Raw genomic sequence first — 19092 nt, 5'->3', positions numbered from 1 at the left:
TAAAAGTTGTCATGATGTTTATGAAAAATTAAAATATCAAGTTGCCCATTAGGAGTATTTTTTTCCCTTCCCTTTTGAAACATGTTGGTTTCAGGATTTGAGATGATTAGAAGCAAATGATAAGAATCAACTGAAAGCACATTCAGGGAAAGCCAAGTGTGTAGGATTTCTTCAGCTGTATCGCTGAATTGCTAGGATGGCAGCACACACTCACTCACACACAAACACACACACACACACACACACACACTATATGTACAGTATATATATATGGAAATGGATATGGACATGGATAAAAAACAAGAATCCATTTTAATACTTCTCATAAGCACACCTTCATTGTCATATCAGGTGTCTACATGATTTTTCTTTTCAAATGATTCAGAGTTTTTGATGGAAGACAGTGTAAAATAATAATTTGTCCCAAATTATTTGTATGGAGGAAAAAAATAAAAGTTGCCCCAATGTTCATGTTGATATTTTATCTATTCTTAATATATATAATGTTATCTGTCTCTGTGTTTCTCCTTATCTATCTATCTATCTATCTATCTATCTATCTATCTATCTATCTACCTACCTACCTACCTACCTATCTATTTATTATCTTACATTATCCAGCCAGAAGAGACCAATCAAATATATATTTGAAATTAACTATTTTTAAAAGTCAGAATATCATCCCCCACCCAAAAAAATATAACACCAACATATATAGCAACAAAAACACACATCATTATTAGCCATAGTCTTTAATTTAATCTAAAACAATGTTAGAACATCTCTGGCCTGGTTTCAGAAATTTTATTAATGTCATTGATGATACTTATGATTTAACATGAATTCAGATTGTGGCAATTGAAGGATATGGTTATTTCAAATAATTTTATTTTTAGCAACATTACTACTCAATTATTATAATACAAAATTCACATGGAATGAAGAAAAATAAGCTACAACACATAAAACATGACTTCAAAGTATGTGATTTTATACTGAATGTAAACTGTACAAAAATAAAGACCAACATCAGGAGACTTAATGATTTTTTATCATCAGATTTTCTTTTGTGTTCATGGCAGGTCTCAGAATAATAATGTAGCATTTGGGGATAAAGATGCAGATTAGTAAACCCAGGCTGGAGGCCAGGATGGAGAAGATTTGCACAGCTACCATGTATTTCCCTTTGGAGCTCAAGTAGGTGGGTACAAAGGAGATCCATACACTACAAAAAACCAACATGCTGAAGGTGATCAGTTTGGCTTCATTGAAACTCCCTGGCAGCTTTCGAGCCAGAAATGCCACCAAGAAGCAAATGGCAGCCAGAAAACCCATGTAGCCAAGGGCAGTGTAGAACATGGCAACCGAGCCTTCATTGCACTGCAACAAGATGTGTCCTGGTTGGGAATGAAAGTCAGAATCTGGGAATGGGGGGAAAATTCCCAGCCATATCATACAGATGCCTACTTGAATACCCGAGCAGGATAAGACAATAGAATTGGCCAGAGTCTTCCCAAGCCATTTCCTCATGCTGCTGCCTGGCTTTGTGGCCAGAAAGGCCACCACCACCATTACCGTCTTGGCCAGAACAGAAGATACAGCAACTGAAAAAACAATACTGAAAATGGTTTGTCGAAGAAAACAAGTCATTTTCATGGGGCGACCAATGAATAGAAGAGAGGTCAAGAAAGAAAGCAGGAGTGAAACCAGGAGGATGTAGGTGAGTTGACAGTTGTTGGCTTTGACTATGGGAGTTTCTCGGTATTTAATGAAGGTTCCCAGAATAAAGGCAGTGGTCAGGGACAAAACAATGGCAAAGAAAGCCAGGATGAATCCCAACAATTCTTCATAAGATAAGAAGCTTATAGTTTTGGGGACACACTGATCTCGCTTCTTATTGGAATGATGGTCATCTGGACACTTATCACAGTGGGATGCATCTGAAAAAAAATTGTTAGCATGTATCTGTTTCTGCAGCTGTAGGAGCATGAAAACCATAACAAAAATCAATTACTTCATTTTCAAGGAATAATATAATATTTCTGCCCAGTGATATCCATATGACACAACATTTGTTAAAATAGTCGACATTTTTGTTTTAAATGCTAAAGATAAATGTGATTATCAGCTTCTCCTTTTGCTTGAAACCAAACAAGAAAATTACAACTCAATAGAAAACAACAACCTTTCATTATTTATTTTAATGTTCACATCATCAAACAAAATTTAGTGATAGTGCCTAATCTTTGAAATGTTTGTGGATGCCTTCAAGAAATTTAATGTTTTTCTTGCTTCTTTATCAAATACCCCCCCCCAAAGCAAGAGAGAATATTGATTGTATACTGTTTTTTTCTTTCTTTCTTTTTTCTTTTTGGAGCCACCTACTATACCTTCTTGCACAGAGAATGTTCCTTTCATACACAGAGAACAGTCATAGCAGCAAACTGGTGCCCCCTCTCTCACAAGCTTGGCATAACCTGGGGAGCAACTTTCTGTACATCTTGAATAAGGCACTGTCTAAACATAAAAAGAAAGATTAGTCAGGGCAATATATGAATTAGAAGAGTTTACTGAAATCAACTGGTTTCCAGAAGCTCAGAAGCACACTGAGCAAAATCAGTCAAGGACTGGTGGCATGGGCTTTTATTAGTCTGCTTGAAAGCGGCAAAAGAAAGATGATTGTCTTTCTCTATCAATCTCTATTGCAGATCCCAAAACAGACTCATTGCCTTATTCTTCTTTCCAAAGGAAAGTAGTTCCATTGCAAAAGTTTTTTCTCCTTAGGGCATTTATGAGAATGCTATAATTTATTTTTTTTACCAACTTTGCTTTCTCAGGAAACCTCCAAAATTTAGCTTTCTCTTCAGTCATTATTTTTCTCTTTTACAATTGATCATTGTATAATTTTATGTAAATGACTTTTTTAGTTGCCCTCATTTCCCTCACCACATTCTTAATGACATCTTTCTCTTATACAATTCAGTGGGATAAGTTCTTCATATTCTGGATTTTTCCAAAGGTACTTTTTCAAAAGGCAACTGGTCTTTGTTTTCCCTTGAAGACATTTCGTCTTTCATCTCAGAAGCTTCTTCACTTCTGATTGAATGGTGGAGGATGAAAGGATTTATATTCCTTGCAGTCATCTGGTCATTAGCAGTCTTTCTGAGAGTTGTTAAGGCTACTTGGAGGGTCACCTGAATAGTGCAAATGGGTGTGGAATCTTGGAACTGCTGAATCTATATCCTGTTTACAACATAGTCCTTCAGCAGTTCCAAATCCTTCCATGCTCCACCATTCAGTCAGTAGATCACCAAGAATCTCCATAGACATTTTGGATTTTCTCTTACTGAAAACAAGATGATTTGATATACTGTAAATTATGGCTTCCTATTCCTTTTAATAATATAGATTGCAAATCCCATAATACAATTGATGGTACAGCAGGTTCCAATGTGTGATTGATTACTGAAAAACCTCTAAAATAAAATGTTATCTAATAAATTAATGAGGCTTATTTGGAAATCATCACAATTGGCTTCAATAAGTATTATTTCTGAGCAGAAAAGATTGCACATATGGAGGTAAATAGAAGAACAAAAACCAAGCAACATCAGCTACTTTGTTAAATAATGTTGGCCATTGAATGGCACTCTGATTGATGGAAATCTTGACTTCCGAGGAGTTTTCTCTTTCTACACTCCCAATTTTCACCCCTGCATCAGACTTTTCCCAAAATGATGTCCAGTGCATGATATCAAAATCACCAAGAGGAACTCCATTTTCATCAAAATAAATCCCATCTCTGGAAATATTGTGATGTTGGAAGTTTCTCAGGAACCTATGAAGCTGCAGAAAAAGAGAAAAAAAAATTACAATTTGAGCCTTTATTCAATGTTTTTCTGCTAATATTCTGGACTAGAAGTACTCTGAATAATTCAACCTCGTCAGAACACCTCTACAGTCTGAAAGAGATTCATTCAGCATTTCATGGGAAGCTTCTCTCATCATTCTCCAGGGCTCCACAGCTCTTTTTCAGACATTTATCTCACATTCTTGAAAATGTGGGATAGACAACACCACCACCAGATGGTTCATAACTGGCTGACAAATTGTACCCAATGTGTAGTCCTCTAGGGAACTACATCCATATGGAGGGAATAAGCTGTGGGATACTCCAAGGTTCCATTTTAGGCCCAACTCTCTTCAATATCTTATAAAAAATCTAGATGAGGGAATTGAAATGGAACTCATCAGATTTGCAGATGATACTCAACTGGGAGGAATACCCATCTCCCCAGAAGACAAGCCCAAGATCCAAAAAGATCTTGACAGACTTGAACATGGAGCCCTATTTAACAAAATGAAATTCAACATAGATAAAAGTAAGGTTTTGCACTTAGGCAAGAACAACTGAATAGCTGTAGACTAGATGAAACTTGGACTGGGGTGACGGTGCGCGTGCTCACAGAGAGGGTTCTGAGTACCGCCTATGGCACCCGTGCCATATGTTCGCCACCACTGGTCTAGTCTAAGGAAAATAAGGACTCTGGGACACATGATAGCACTATTCCAATATTTGAGGGGCTCCTACAAAGATGAGGGGGTCAAACTATTTTTCAAAGCACCAATAGGCAAGACAAGAAACAATGGTGGAAATTAACCAAGGATAGATGCAACCTAGAACTAAGGAGAAATTTCCTAATGGAGAGAGCAATCAACCAATGAAATAGCTTGCCTTCAGAAGTAGTGGGTGCTGTATCACTGGAGCTTCAAAAAGAGACTGCACAACCATTTTTCTGAAAGGTTATAGACTCTCCTGCTCGAGTAAGGGGTTGGACTAGAAAATCTCTGAGATCCCTTCCAACTCTTTTATTCTATGTTTTATGTTCTCCATTTTATTGTTTCACCATCACAGCCCCACCTGCAGTAAGACCATTTGAGATATGTAATGGGAAAAGATGGAGAATATAATTTTACCATCAGTCCTGATCAAGATGAAGTTAGCAGTGCTTAACTCCGTGCTAGGAATGCAATACAAATTGCATAGTGATATTATCTCTTTCAAAGACTAGCTATGGAAGCCTATGCATTAGTTCAGGAGATGTGTGGATGAACTTTTTTGGCCCTCAGAAGATGCTTTGAAAAGACATTGATTTATATCTTGTTGCTAGGTTAGAAATCTTTAGTTAGCAAAGTCCAATTTCAATCCAGAACAAACAAGAAAGCCTAACTCCTTAGCTTGGAAACTAGATCACTTTGTGATCACAAGAAAGGGTTGAAGATTGCTGAAATATTCTGATGCTTATTTAATTTTGAAAATCACATTCTCAGCATAGAGCTATTTCTGTCACAAAAGCATCCTATACCAGTACAGTTTGTTTAACTTTGGAAGATTTTTCCCCATCATCTCGTTCTCAAACTCACTCTCAAATACTACAAACTGGACAATTGTTCTTTGGAATATTCCACCCCTCTCTACATCTAATTTAATATTGAACAATTGGAAGGGGGAAATCAGTAGAACCTCAAAGAAGAAGACTTACCTGCCATGGCTGTACGATCTGGGATGATTCATAATATCCAACTTGCATTCTCCTCTTACTCTGTTGGGAGGAAGAGGCAGCACTGAGGACCCATGCCACATTTTGAATTACTTTGGAAATACCGGAGGGATCCTGAGAGAGGATTCTTGCAATCACATCATGGGGTGGGAATTCCCAGTTCTCTTTTTCTTTGCATTTTTTCCAAACCTTCTTAGATAACAAAGGACTTGAAATGGAACATTGGAATGCTTCCTTTCCATACACTGTGACCATAGATGTATAAGATTTAAAGTCATAATACTGAGCCCTTCCCTTTGTCTGGATGAGGAAGGAAAACAAAGCATATTTATTTTGGAGATCAACCAAGAGGTCAAAAAGAACTACACTTAAAGCTGTCAAAGTTGTTGCAATCCACACTCTTCCCACAATGAATTTCTTACTCTTATCAAGCTCTTGTATTACTGATATTAGTATCCCTGAGGCCTTAAAATCCAGTTGGCATACTATGATTTTTATTTGACTCTTGATAAGAGAAAGGAACATTTCCCATTTTTCTTGCATGAGGGTGTTTCTAGCACTTGTCTTCATATTTGCTTCTGGGATGGTTCCTGAGAGGGCAATGCAAATCCCACTTTTTAGAGCAAGAGCTTCCAAGCTTCTTTTGAATTTTTCTCCTCTGTCATTGTCCAGAGAAAGGAGGCCGATCCACGTCCAATGGAAATGCAGGAGCAGTTTAAAAATTGCAGAGTAGGGAGGTTTTTGGTTTGGGGTCATCCGATATGAAAAAGGAAAATGTTTATTTTGCTCAGCAATCTGGTTGATGACACTATAGTTGATCTAAGATAAAACAGAAGGTATTGGTAATTTGGGTCAGTTTTAATGATAAAAGTCACATGGTAAATCTAAGGGCCTTTCTCTACTGCTGAGAGAAGTTTCAAATAATAACTGCATGAATTTTACTGACTCCCTTGATGTTCTTTCTGTTGTCTTGTATGCTCCCTTTGAAACTAGGGAGCTCTGATTTATCTGTGGGTGGTGTTCATGGGTGGTCCTGATGGAGCACATCTCTCTGGTCAACCCTTACCCATGCAGTTTTGCCTGAGTGATGAAGTAAATGCAATGTGGCACTTTTGCTGTCAACAACGTACGCTCAAATGAGCCCTACATACTCTGTTTTTACCCACTTTGTAACTCTGTGGTCACCCACCCACTCATGGAATATATTTTTAAACTGACAAACAAGTTAAAATTCTCATATAATATTATTGCTTATTTCATTGCTTCATATGTTGGACTTGAAATATTGTTTGTTATATCCCCCCTAGCAATTGTTTAATATTGCTATATTAGTTCTTTGTCTTCATTCATATAATTGTTTTCAAATATTTCTATGTGAACTCTTTAATTGATTAAATTTCTTTCAGACATATGGAATGCAGAAGTCTGTTTAATAACCTCACTTTGTTCCAAGCTCCAGTTCAAAATAGGAAAGAATATTATGATATACTTTCTTTTGTCTTGTACACTGGAGAAAGTATGTAAAAGTTGATTTCTGGAGGTGCCCTCAAGCTGACTTGACCCATTCATTTTTCTTTCATATCTTTCTTTCCAAATTTTTACTTCAGTCTCAAGATTATAATAATGAGGAATTCCTCACTGAAAGTTATTAAGAGTTGGAACATCCTGTGTCCTGGAGCTCCATCGCTGGATATTTTTGAGGAAATATTGGACAGCAATTTATTTGTAGTGGTCTGACCATTCTTGGCCCGTGCAGGGAATTGGACTTTTCTATTCTATAATTCTGTATACAAAACCAGCTCTTTTGTATTGGTCACTTTTCAGCTCTTCTAATATTTATTCTCTGACTCAATTTATTTCGAAAAATATATACAAGTGCTGCCTTTTATATATTTATATATCTGAAGAATTTACAATATGGAATTAATTTCATTTCGCTTTATACCTGTGGGATTTTGTAGATGCTCAAGACATTAGAAACATGATCAAAGAGTTCAGAATCCACCTCTTCAAGGACTGCCAGCAGGTTCTTTTGTCTTCCACATCTGTAGTTTGGGATGTTCTCCTGCCCTGTGGACACCAGGTCCATCATGGCCTCATATGTCAGTCTTGCACTGAAAAAGTTCTGATAGATGTTGTAGCCCAGGGTGATGTTGGGTAAGAGCCTTGAATTCTGGTTGATTTCATGAACAGCCAACAAGAAGGGCAGAAGGTGGTAGAAGGTGTTCTCACTGCAACATAAGAAATTTCCAAAGGTCATCATCTTCAATTTGGATTTTTATAAAAGCATGTCATATTTACTGTAGCTTTATAGCTATATAGTGGAAAGCCAAAAAGATAACCAAACACTCATTACTTAAATAAATTATTCAATTTACTTGGCCTTTGCAGGTGATAGATATCTTTGAAATTTCTATTAGAAGAACAGTCTCATTGACACCACTAGGAGCTTCTTGCCAAAAGAAATATCAGGGAGATGTAGTAAGCTTCTTATGTCAGGATCAAAAGAATCCTACCAAAATTACGAGAACTGATTCTGCCTATAATTATCTCCAAATTATGACGGGGGGAAAATGAGGAAAATGATTCTTATACTTTAGTAACCAGGTAAGGAAAACAATCACAGTAGTAAGAAGCCTTTGTACTTTCTTTTACTCAAAAAGAAAAGCATGGAGGTTTATTACTATTGTAACTGTTTCAATCTGTTTAGAATAACCTTTTGCAAAATCAAAGCATTTATTTTATTTACTTACCTATTTCCAGAGATAATATATCAGTTTGCAACAATCCATAAAATGTAATTAAAATCATGCCCTTACCCCAGGCACCATATTAGATATGCTTACAGCTCACAACCCCCATCCTAGCACAATGCTTAAGGGAAGATCTGTGTCTTCCCAGTCCTCCAGAATGCTAATGAGAGATGCTACCAAGTATACATGTATATGTTGTGTTCATATTATAGGATTTCTTCCTGTTATATCCCCCTGGAGATGACTAACAGCTGGATTCAAGTGCTAGATTAGCAAGTGGTATTTCCTATCTGAAGATGGATATCTCTTCATAAGCCTTCTTTAGATCTAGAGATTTGCTGCAGAATATTCATGACTTTAGAATTATTTCCCTATATTCTACAGTTAACTACAATTAATATGATCCTCTGTGACTAAACATTAACATATAAAGTCTCTCCCCTCCTTGAATTTGGTTTTTAAAAGGTATGCATTTTATTTAAACCAAAAGGAACAGGGTAACCACAAAAGTAGCAGAAGTGTTAAAGGGTGGAAAGAAAGAGTGGAGAGGGTGGTAGGAATTACAGACTAAATGTAAGGAAAGGGAAGAAATGGTAGGGAGAAAGTACAAGCGATCTCCCTCTGCTCTGAGGTATTCAATCACTTTATTGGGAGTTATTGCTTAACTATTGTTAATAAATAAATAAAATAAATATAAATAAATGGCTGAGTCTCCACAGTAGCAAGGTAATCATTTTGAAAGCAGGTAGAACCCCATCCAGGTAAGAGTCATCCTGGGACAGTGTTGGCAATGCCCAGTGTTGCCCGTTGTTGAGGTTAACACTAGTGGAAGAACTTAAAAGGAACTTTGCAAACTCAGGTTTTACAAAATCATTATGTTCCCTAGGAGCCTTTCCTCCAAAGCAAATTTTGAGAAGCAATAATGACTTGCCTTTCTCAAAGTGAGGAATAGGGGAAAGGAAATAATTGCTAGAAAAGACATTAAAATCAATCACCAGAATCCTGGACCTGCTGACAATTACCTTTTCAATTGGTAGGTTGGAGGCTCGGAGAACGAAAATTGGTACAGTCGAGATACGATCCCAGACATTATTCCAGTAATTAAATAGTCTCCTGGCTTGTAGTAATGGAACCATTCCTTTTCTTCTATTATCACCTTAAGTGGACATTTCATCAGCATATAGGCACAGGGAATTTGAGACAGAAGCTGAAGCAGAAAGACTTGTTTATGCAGCAACAGGAACATTTGACACATACTGCAGAAGATCCTTCCTATAGTTCTTTATTCAGCACAGAGTTAAATCTCAGAGTTCACAGAAGACCATAACTACAATGAAGAAGTTTCAGTTTGGCCCCAGATTTGGAAGAGTTATCTGCAAATTCAGACTGCTAGAGTATTTGCTTGATTTTACTCCAACCTCTGCATATTGATTGGTAACTAATTGGGGTGGTGGAAATCCCATAAACCTTGTTCAGAGAATAAATAATCATGATTTTAATAATTAGAAGGGGAATTGGGAAATAGCTTTGCCACAAAAGTGTGCAGTTGAAAAAAAGAATGTTGTTCGGCTCAGGAGAATAATCCTAATCTGAGAGTCAAGAAAGCAACAATTCAGGGAAGTTTGATTGTTTTTAGTCTATAAACATAGTCTTGGGATTCTAAAGATTAAAATGTTCAACGCTCTTGAACTAGTCAGCAGGCCATTATAATTCCTTCTTATTCTGTCTGTTCTGGATGAAATTATCTTCCTCAATGAAAGTCAGATACTCCAGAATGGTTAACTCCAGATGATGATATATTGGACAACCTATTGGAGGGCCCTGTTAAATGTCTTGTATCTTTCAAAATGTGGAAGACTATCAGTCTTCATGATTACAAATAAGATCTAGTCGAAATTCCCTGGTGCATTAATCTGAAAAATGGCCTGTTACTGACTTGTTCATAATGTGATGACATTTTCTGTCATGTTATCTAGTAGGGGGCCAAGAGATGGTGCTGTAGGAGTGCAATAGCAACAAAGGATGAAGTTGAAGGGGTAAACAAAATTTGAGAAGCTGAGTCTATGGTCAATGCTATACGATGGGCAGATTTGTGTTTTTCTGCGAAATATGTACCTGAGACCTTTATACATTGCATTCTCCAAAACCCATTTGATGTAGTATAAGTAAATTAATTACATATATTTCCTGGAAAATCAGTTGCTTCAAGGATGAAAGTTAGTCTGAAGCCAGAATGGGACAACTCACCATAGCCAACTCATTGTGGCCAACTGGCTCTGGCCACCTCAACATGGGACAAGTCGCCATGGGACAATTTTACAATGTAATATAATTATTTAAAATAAATAAAAATATATTTCAATTTTTGTCATTCCCATTTCATTCTGTCGCTCCTTTTATATCCCTTTTTAAATCATTCTATTCCACCATTTCTTAGACATTAGTGTAACTCTTGTCCTGCAGCGAGTTGGCCATGGTGAGTTGTCCTGCAGCGAATTGTCCCAGATTCATCTGAAGTTCTAATTCCAAAGGTGTAGATTCCAAAGTATGGAGTTTTCTGTGTTGGCACTCCAAACATCTTACCTGATTTCCTTCCAAATTCATGGGAGAAGAAATATGTCATTATTCACACACCTTGACTTTACCCTTGAAATATATGGGAGGAACAGGCAATCCAGTACAATAACATCTATTCATCTAGGTGTCTGTCTCTACTGATTGGAGAGGATGCAATATCATGCGATTTCAATAGAAACCAATGTGCTGGGTGTGATTTACTTTTTTATTATTTGGAAGTGGGGAAAAATCCACTTCCAAGTAATATTTTCTCCATTGTTCCCTGTGTACATTTTTTTGAGGTTTCCTTAGAAGGTGGGTGGATTGGGATAAATAATATTTCTGTCATCCCTTATATCAGTAAGAAATCAGGTGATTTCAGGGACTTGAAGACAGAAAGAAGAAGTAATAGAGAATTGACAAAGGGGACCTATCTTTTATTCATGGGTTATGATATTTCACCTCTGAAGTGATCATGCAATATTAGAATTCAACATTATAGAAGCACAAGCATTAGAACACAGTCAAACTAGAGTCTTGGACTTCAAGAGAGCTAATTTCAATAAACTTAGAGAGGGCTTGGGAAGGATTCCATGGATGAGAATCCTCAAGGGGAAAACAACTCAAGAAGCTTGGGAAATTTTGAAAAATGAGATAATAAAAGCACAGTATAGCACAATACCAACAAAGAGGAAAAACAACAGCTCCCAAAAGAAACCAGCATGGCTGCATAAAGAACTCTCTGACAAATTGAAAGATAAAAAGGACAAGTATAGAAAGTGGAAAGAGGGGAACATAACTAAGTCAGAATATCAGCAAATAGCCCGAGCCTGCAAAGATGAAGTGAAGAAAGCCAAGGCTCAAAATGAACTAAGGCTTGCGACCAAAGTCAAAAATAACAAAAAAAGCTTCTTTCAACATGTAAAAAACAAGAAAAAAGTGAAGGAAATGATTGGTCCATTAGTGGGTGGAAGTGGCAAGAAGGTGACAAGCAACAGGGAGAAAGCAGAACTATTTAACTCATTTTTTGCATCTGTCTTTACACAAAGGGAAAAAACAGACCAACCTATCAAAAATAGTGCCATAAAAAACAAAACAGAAACACAAGTTAAGATAGGCAAGAAAATGGTTAGTGAGCACCTGTCCAGCCTAGATGAGTTCAAATCGCCAGGACCAGATGGATTACATCCCAGAGTTCTCAAGGAACTGGCAGATGTGATATCGGAGCCACTGAACTATATTTTTCAAAGATCCTGGAACACAGGGGAACTACCAGAGGACTGGAAAAGAGCTGATGTAGTTCCCATCCTCAAAAAAGGAAAAAAAATGGATCCAGGAAATTACAGACCTATCAGCCTGACCTCAATACCTGGGAAGATCCTGGAAAAGATAATCAAACAACGAATCAACGAACACCTAGAGGCAAACAAAGTCATTACTAAAAGCCAACATGGGTTTGTCAAAAATAGATCATGCCAGACAAATCTTATTGCATTCTTTGACCAAGTGACAAAATTAGTGGATCAGAGGAATGCTGTGGACATAATTTACTTGGACTTCAGTAAGGCATTTGATAAAGTAGATCACAACCTACTACTTGACAAGATAGAAAAATGTGGGGTAGACAGAACCACCACCAGATGGATCCGTAGCTGGCTGACCGGCCGTACTCAGCGAGTGGTCCTCAATGGAACTGCATCTATATGGAGGGAAGTGTGTAGTGGGGTGCCCCAGGGCTCTGTTCTGGGCCCAGTACTCTTCAACATCTTCATCAACGATTTGGATGAAGGGATAGATGGGGAACTCATCAAATTTGCAGATGACACCAAGCTGGCAGGAATAGCCAACACTCCAGAAGACAGGCTTAAGATACAGAAGGATCTGGACAGACTTGAACACTGGGCACTAACTAACAAAATGAAATTCAATGGTGAAAAAAGCAAGGTTCTACATTTAGGCAAGAAAAACCAAATGCACAAGTACAGCATAGGTGGCACCATGCTCAATAGTAGTAACTGTGAGAGGGACCTCGGAGTCCTAGTAGACAATCACCTAAATATGAGCCAGCAGTGTGCTGCAGCTGCCAAAAAGGCCAACACAGTGCTAGGCTGCATTAACAGAGGGATAGAATCAAGATCACGTGAAGTATTAATACCACTCTTCAATGCCTTGGTAAGGCCACACTTGGAATACTGCATCCAGTTTTGGTCACCACGATGTAAAAAAGATGTTGAGACTCTAGAAAGAGTACAGAGAAGAGCAACAAAGATGATTAGGGGACTGGAGGCTAAAACATATAAGGAACGGTTGCTAGAATTGGGTATGTCTAGTTTAACGAAGAGAAGGACAAGGGGGGACATGATAGCAGTATTCCAATATCTCAGGGGCTGCCATAAAGAAGAGGGAATTAAGCTATTTTCCAAAGCACCTGAAGGCAGGACAAGAAGCAACGGGTGGAAACTAATCAAGGAGAGAAGCAACCTAGAACTAAGGAGAAACTTCCTGACAGTGAGAACAATTAATCAGTGGAACAGCTGCCTCCAGAAGCAGTAAATGCTCCAACACTGGAAGTTTTTAAGAAGAGACTGGACAGCCACTTGTCCGAAATGGTGTAGGGTTTCCTGCCCGAGCAGGGGGTTGGACTAGATGACCTCCAAGGTCCCTTCCAACTTTACTAATATGAACAAGGACTTAACTAAAATACTGTACTTAGAATAATATTATAAAGATAGGATGACACAGCACTCCACATCAGATCAATAGCACATTTATATACCTCACGGCATTTAGAAATGAAAAATGCTTTCCCTAGGAATGTATTCCCTTAGTCTGTCAAACCAACTGTGGTAAATCTAATGAAAGTAGATTAACTATCTATTGACAGCAAAGAGAGAGAAAATGTTAGTGTACTGAAAAGCATATTGATTCAGTGATGTGACTTGTGCTCAAATCCAAATGACTTCCAACAGTTCTCACACATTCTGAAACAAGGATCACAGTATTACTTATCTTTCTAATTCAAATGTAATTGACTCTCTCCCCAAGTGGTGGGATTCAAATATGGGAAAAACTGGTTCTTTGTTTGGATGCTGCTTCCGGAAGTCTATTCTGAGCCTGGGCAACAAAAAATTAGCTACCGGACTTCCGGTTTTGAGTTGCAGTGGGTACAGGCACACAAAGAGACTCTCTCTCTTCGTTATCTGCTTTTCCTCTGCCGGTAGACCCTTAATTGGGTCGAAAAGTCACCCTGGAGGGGTGACTACTGATGAGGATGACTCTTGTTGATTGCAGGGGGAGGAGGCAGCTACTTCCATGCTCCGTGGCAGCTCCTCAGGCCGACGGAGAAAAGGTCGGCCAGTAACATGGCCGATCATTTAGCTGCTCCAGCCGAAAGTCAAAAGAACATCTAAGCATTAAGAAACCATCGTGGATGATCCTGGTGAGACTTTTCCCTCTCTCTCTTTGCCTAACTACTCTCCTGTTAAAAGCCTTTTGGAATTACTTTCCTGCTTTGAAAGAGCTGCTTTTGTTTATCTGGGGAAAAGAGCTTTCCATAAGAAAGGAAAAAACGTCTTATTGACTATTTTTATTTTTGGTTATTTGGGGGCCGTGGAAAAATCCTTATCATAAAACTTTATTATTATATCTCCTAAGCTGGAGAATATTGTTTTCCTATGTCTTGGACTTATTTTTTTAAAGGGATAAAGCTTTATTGTTTGAAAAAACAACAACAGCAAGAACTCTATGAGAAGCCGGAAAAGAGATTCCATAGCTCTTTGACTTTGCTAATCTCATTCTTAGTGTCTGGAAGAGACTTTCATAGTTTACTGAGGACATCTTGTGGAGAAATTTAAAACTGCAACCATTTCTTGTTTGTGTTACTACTAAAATGGAGAAACCATATTCACAACTCAACTGTAAACTCATACTGGAAAAAATTTATGAAGCTACTGAGGAAATATGTTCCCAAATAAGAGAGAGAACTGCAGAAATAATAAACAGAAATTCTACTGTGAACTTACAAACTGACCTTCAGACTCTTTGATCATTCTACAGACCAAAAAGCAATAGAAGAGGAATTAATTTACATACAACCTATGGAGACTTTGGATGACCAAAAATGATTGTAACTAAACTATCTACAATTGCAAAACTAACAGAAATGGACTTGAAATTACAACTGTTGGAGAATTATGACAACTTTGATAATCAACTACTAATTATAAAATTGGACATGATCAAGTGTTTTATCCAGCAGACAGCAGACAGGCATCAAAAAACAGAGGATGGGAGGTCTTTTACTGACCCAAATGACATTAGAAGCAATAATGGGAGATCTATTTGCTGAAATAGAGGCTTTGTTATGGAAACCTTCTTGGCATAAAAAGAAAGCCAGAATAAGACTAAAAAGATAAATTTAAAATTATATGTAATAGATTAAAAAGGTTTTGAGAAATATGGACTGATTTAAGGACTAAGATTTAGAGTTGAAAATTTGTGATTATTAGAATATATATGTTAAACAGAGTAAGAATGTATTTTTTGGAATAATATGTTTATTTGTATGAAAATTATTTTGTAATGGAATGAGAATAAGAATATGAAAGAGGTTTTTAGAAATTTGGATTGCTTTAACAACTAATTGAGTGTGTTAAGTTAGTAAGACGATGTTTTGTGTAATAATAGGTGTGTTCTTATTTTTAGACATGATTTAAATGCTATCTGAAGAAATAAGAGAGATCTGTGATAAAATCAATGATTTATGAGATTATGAATTAGAATATATTTGGATTAGTATTTTAGAAGGGATACTACATTTATCTAAGATTAAATTGGACTATGGTAACTGTAAATTAAAGTTCAAAACAGGATTAGGATTTATAGATATGTAATGTAGAAATATTATTTGAGGGAAATAGAGAGGGAACATTTAATGTATTTACTTGAGCTATTATATGATTTTGCTTTTGGATGATTGATCACCTAACCACCATGGTGTGACTTGAGTATTCTGTTGTAAATGTTAAAAAACCAATAAAATTTGTTATAAAAAAAATTAGCAACTGGTTCTGCCGAAATGGTGCGAACTGGCTGAATCCCACCACTGCCCTCCTCCAAAAAATCCAATGTTCCTGAATCTTTGAAATTTTGAGGTCTGTGGACAATTCTGGGAGTTTGATTTTAAAGATCAAAACTTTGAACTGCATTTAGAAGCTAGTAAGGACCAAAGCTAATAGGAAATCAGTGCAGAATCCCTTTGACACACCAACAGCTGAGTAATTGCATTCTAGTCCAATTGAATATATCATTACCTAGAGATCAGCATTCGGGAATATCTGACCTTCATTGAAGAAGATGGTTTTGTTCACACAAGACACAATAAGAAGAAATTAAAATTTCTCCACTGGCTAGTGAAAGAAGTAGACTTAGGCAGAGATTATGCTAGTCTGAAATTGCAGGTTTCTCTTCCATAATTGGAGCAAACTGGAAAATCTTCACTGCAGAGGAGCTATTTTGAGATTGCTGAACTTCAATTTTATGCCAGAGAAAGAACTTTAGGAAGCATCTCCATCAATATCTTCAAGTGCTATTGCTGAAAATGCATTTCTTTCTGTTTCTGTCCCAATTTCCCTGTGCCATGATGCAGATGAAATGTCCATTGAAGGTGACAATAGAAGAATTTAAGAAGTTTAATCACTACAAGCCAGGAGATTACCTGATTACAGCAATAACATCTACAATATTTTCTTGATGTTTCCCATATATTTTCTCTAAGCCTCCACTACTTTGAACATGGATGGGAAATTAAAATGAAAAAAAGCAAAAATAGATATGGATTAAATAAGTGGAAATTGAGATATGCTTTGGCTAGAAAAGATATTTTAAACTGATATTATTGATATTATTAAAAAAGTGTAACAATTGTGGATATACAATTGTATGCTTACTAACAATAATAAGAACTGTGTTTGCTTGATGTGGAAAAATGGTTATTGGCAGAAGAAGAGAGGATGTACTGGCAGGAGTAATAGTGGACTTAGATGGAAGAAGCTTATATGTACCACAGAATTACTAATGGACTCAATCATCACGTTGTATGTGAAAATGTGAGCACTTGTATGTGAGCACTTGTATGTGAAAATAGAAAATCAATAAAACATTTATAAAAAATAAAAGAAAATCATGAGAAGAAAAGTTGTCATGATGTTTATCAAAAATTAAAATATCAAGTTGCCCATTAGGAGTATTTTTTTCCCTTTCCTTTTGAAACATGTTGGTTTTGGGATTTGAGATGATTAAAAGCAAATGATAAGATTCAACTGAAAGTACATTCAAGGAATGCCAGATTTGTAGAATTTCTTCAGCTGTATTATACCTCTACTATTGCTTAATGGTTTCCACTCTTTTTTAAAAGTGAAGGGTAGCAAATCCAATAAATATTTTATTTAGAAAAAGGCCCTGTTTTTAAAAAAATTAATGGGGGTCCCCATAACTTATCTTTATGATTGTTATGTATATGATTCTCATAGCCAAAAACATCTGTTCCCCTCTGTTTCTCTCACAGGAAATGAGTGAAATCCTAGATCCAAACTAAGCTAAAACATACATATAAATACACATACACACACACATACATACATTCATACATACATACACACATACATACTTCACATATCTAGGAACCAGAAGTGTGTGACTTTTGCAAAGGAATGGCAGGATTTTTCATGATGTGCAGACCATCTCTTTGCAGATAACCCAGAAGTAACTAGGATAGGTAAGAAGCTATAATGACAGAAATCAAAATTACGACAGTCTAGAATCCTGACTTAGCATAATGAGTGAAATTGATCAGTATGTGAATAAGAAGACATACATTGCAATTGCATTTGGGAGGGCTTTGCTTTTCCAGTGCTTTCTGAATATCCAAAGACAGATAGTGTAGAAGGCAGAGGTAATGGCATTACCAGGACAAGATCAAATAAAAGTAGTACTGACTTACATGACATAGCATTCCTAATCTACATTAGACAAAAAAACAAAGACAAAGAAAAGACACAGGCACACAAAAAACCCTTACATATTTAAAGGTAAGGGTTTAGATTGGTATAGGTAACGATTGCCTCTGTCAGTCTTGACCAACCGAAGGACTGGTGCTTATCTTTGATTCACAAACGAAAAACTGGCTTTGTCTGAAGATGCTTTCATGGTCATATGGCCGGCATGACTATACACCGTGCAGAGGTGCAGAGGACATTGTTACTTTCCCACTGAACTGGTATCTATTTATCTATTTGAATTTACGTGCTTTCGAATTGCTAAGATGGCAGCACACACAAACACACACACACACTATAGGTATATGGAAATGGATATGGATATGGACATGGATAAAAAACAGGAATCCGTTTTAATACTTCTCATAAGCACACCTTCATTGTCACATCAGGTGTCTACATGACTTTCTATCAAATCATTCAGAATTGTACATATTTTTCTTTTGATTGAAGACAGTCTAAAATAATAATTTGTCTCATTAATTTATTCAAAAGTATGGAGAAAAAAATAAAAGTTGCCCCAGTGTTCATGTTGATATTTTACCTATTCTTAATATATAGAATGTTATCTGTCTCTCTGTTTCTCTCTCTCTCAATCTCTCTCATATATTTATCTCATCTATTTATCTTTCTATCTCTATCTTTCTTTTCTATCTTTCTATCTATCTTTCTATCTATCTATCTATCTATCTATCTATCTATCTATCTATCTATCTATTATCTTACATTATCCAGGCAGAAGAGACCTATCAAATATATATTTGAAATTAACTATTTTTTAAAATCAGAATATCATCCCCCAAAATAAAATATAACACCAACATATATAGCAACAAAAACACACACCATCATTAGCCATGGTCTTTAATTTAATCTAAAACAATGTCAGAACATCTCTGGTAACATCTCTGGCCTGGTTTCAGAAATTTTATTAATGTCATTGATGATACTTATGATTTAACATGAATTCAGATTGTGGCAATTGAAGGATATGGTTATTTCAAATAATTTTATTTTTTTAGCAACATTACTACTCAATTATTATAATACAAAATTCACATGGAATGAAGAAAAATAAGCTACAACACATAAAACATGACTTCAAAGTATGTGATTTTATACTGAATGTAAACTGTACAAAAATAAAGACCAACATCAGGAGACTTA

General features: G+C 36.5%; 1 protein-coding gene across 1 annotated transcript; it reads right to left on the bottom strand.

Annotated features, from left to right (window-relative positions):
- Positions 1 to 1038: 1038 nt before the first annotated feature.
- On the bottom strand, positions 1039 to 10621 carry LOC120313419 (vomeronasal type-2 receptor 26-like). Its single transcript, XM_039355331.1, has 7 exons — positions 10562 to 10621; positions 9337 to 9521; positions 7507 to 7792; positions 5544 to 6380; positions 3697 to 3846; positions 2386 to 2517; positions 1039 to 1977 (listed from the first exon to the last, which is right to left on the bottom strand). Exons 1-7 carry the CDS (start codon positions 10619 to 10621, stop codon positions 1039 to 1041), a joined length of 2589 nt encoding a protein of 862 aa, XP_039211265.1.
- Positions 10622 to 19092: the final 8471 nt, after the last annotated feature.

This window comes from Crotalus tigris, unplaced genomic scaffold (genome assembly GCF_016545835.1).
Source record: "Crotalus tigris isolate CLP2741 ecotype Arizona unplaced genomic scaffold, ASM1654583v1 scf7180000018682.9941245338:1185362, whole genome shotgun sequence".
Lineage (NCBI taxonomy): Eukaryota > Metazoa > Chordata > Lepidosauria > Squamata > Viperidae > Crotalus > Crotalus tigris.
Note: the sequence above shows the minus strand (reverse complement) of the source record. Positions and strands in the feature narration are given on the sequence as shown.

Excerpts from the sequence above, each read along its gene's own strand:
- LOC120313419 (XM_039355331.1), bottom strand. The coding sequence starts at position 10,621 with ATGGCGACTTGTCCCATGTTGAGGTGGCCAGAGCCAGTTGGCCACAAT. Across the intron at positions 7,793-9,336 it reads CCAACCTACCAATTGAAAAG|TGAGAACACCTTCTACCACC; the intron begins GTAATTGTCAGC and ends CTTATGTTGCAG. Across the intron at positions 3,847-5,543 it reads AGATCGTACAGCCATGGCAG|CTTCATAGGTTCCTGAGAAA; the intron begins GTAAGTCTTCTT and ends CTTTTTCTGCAG.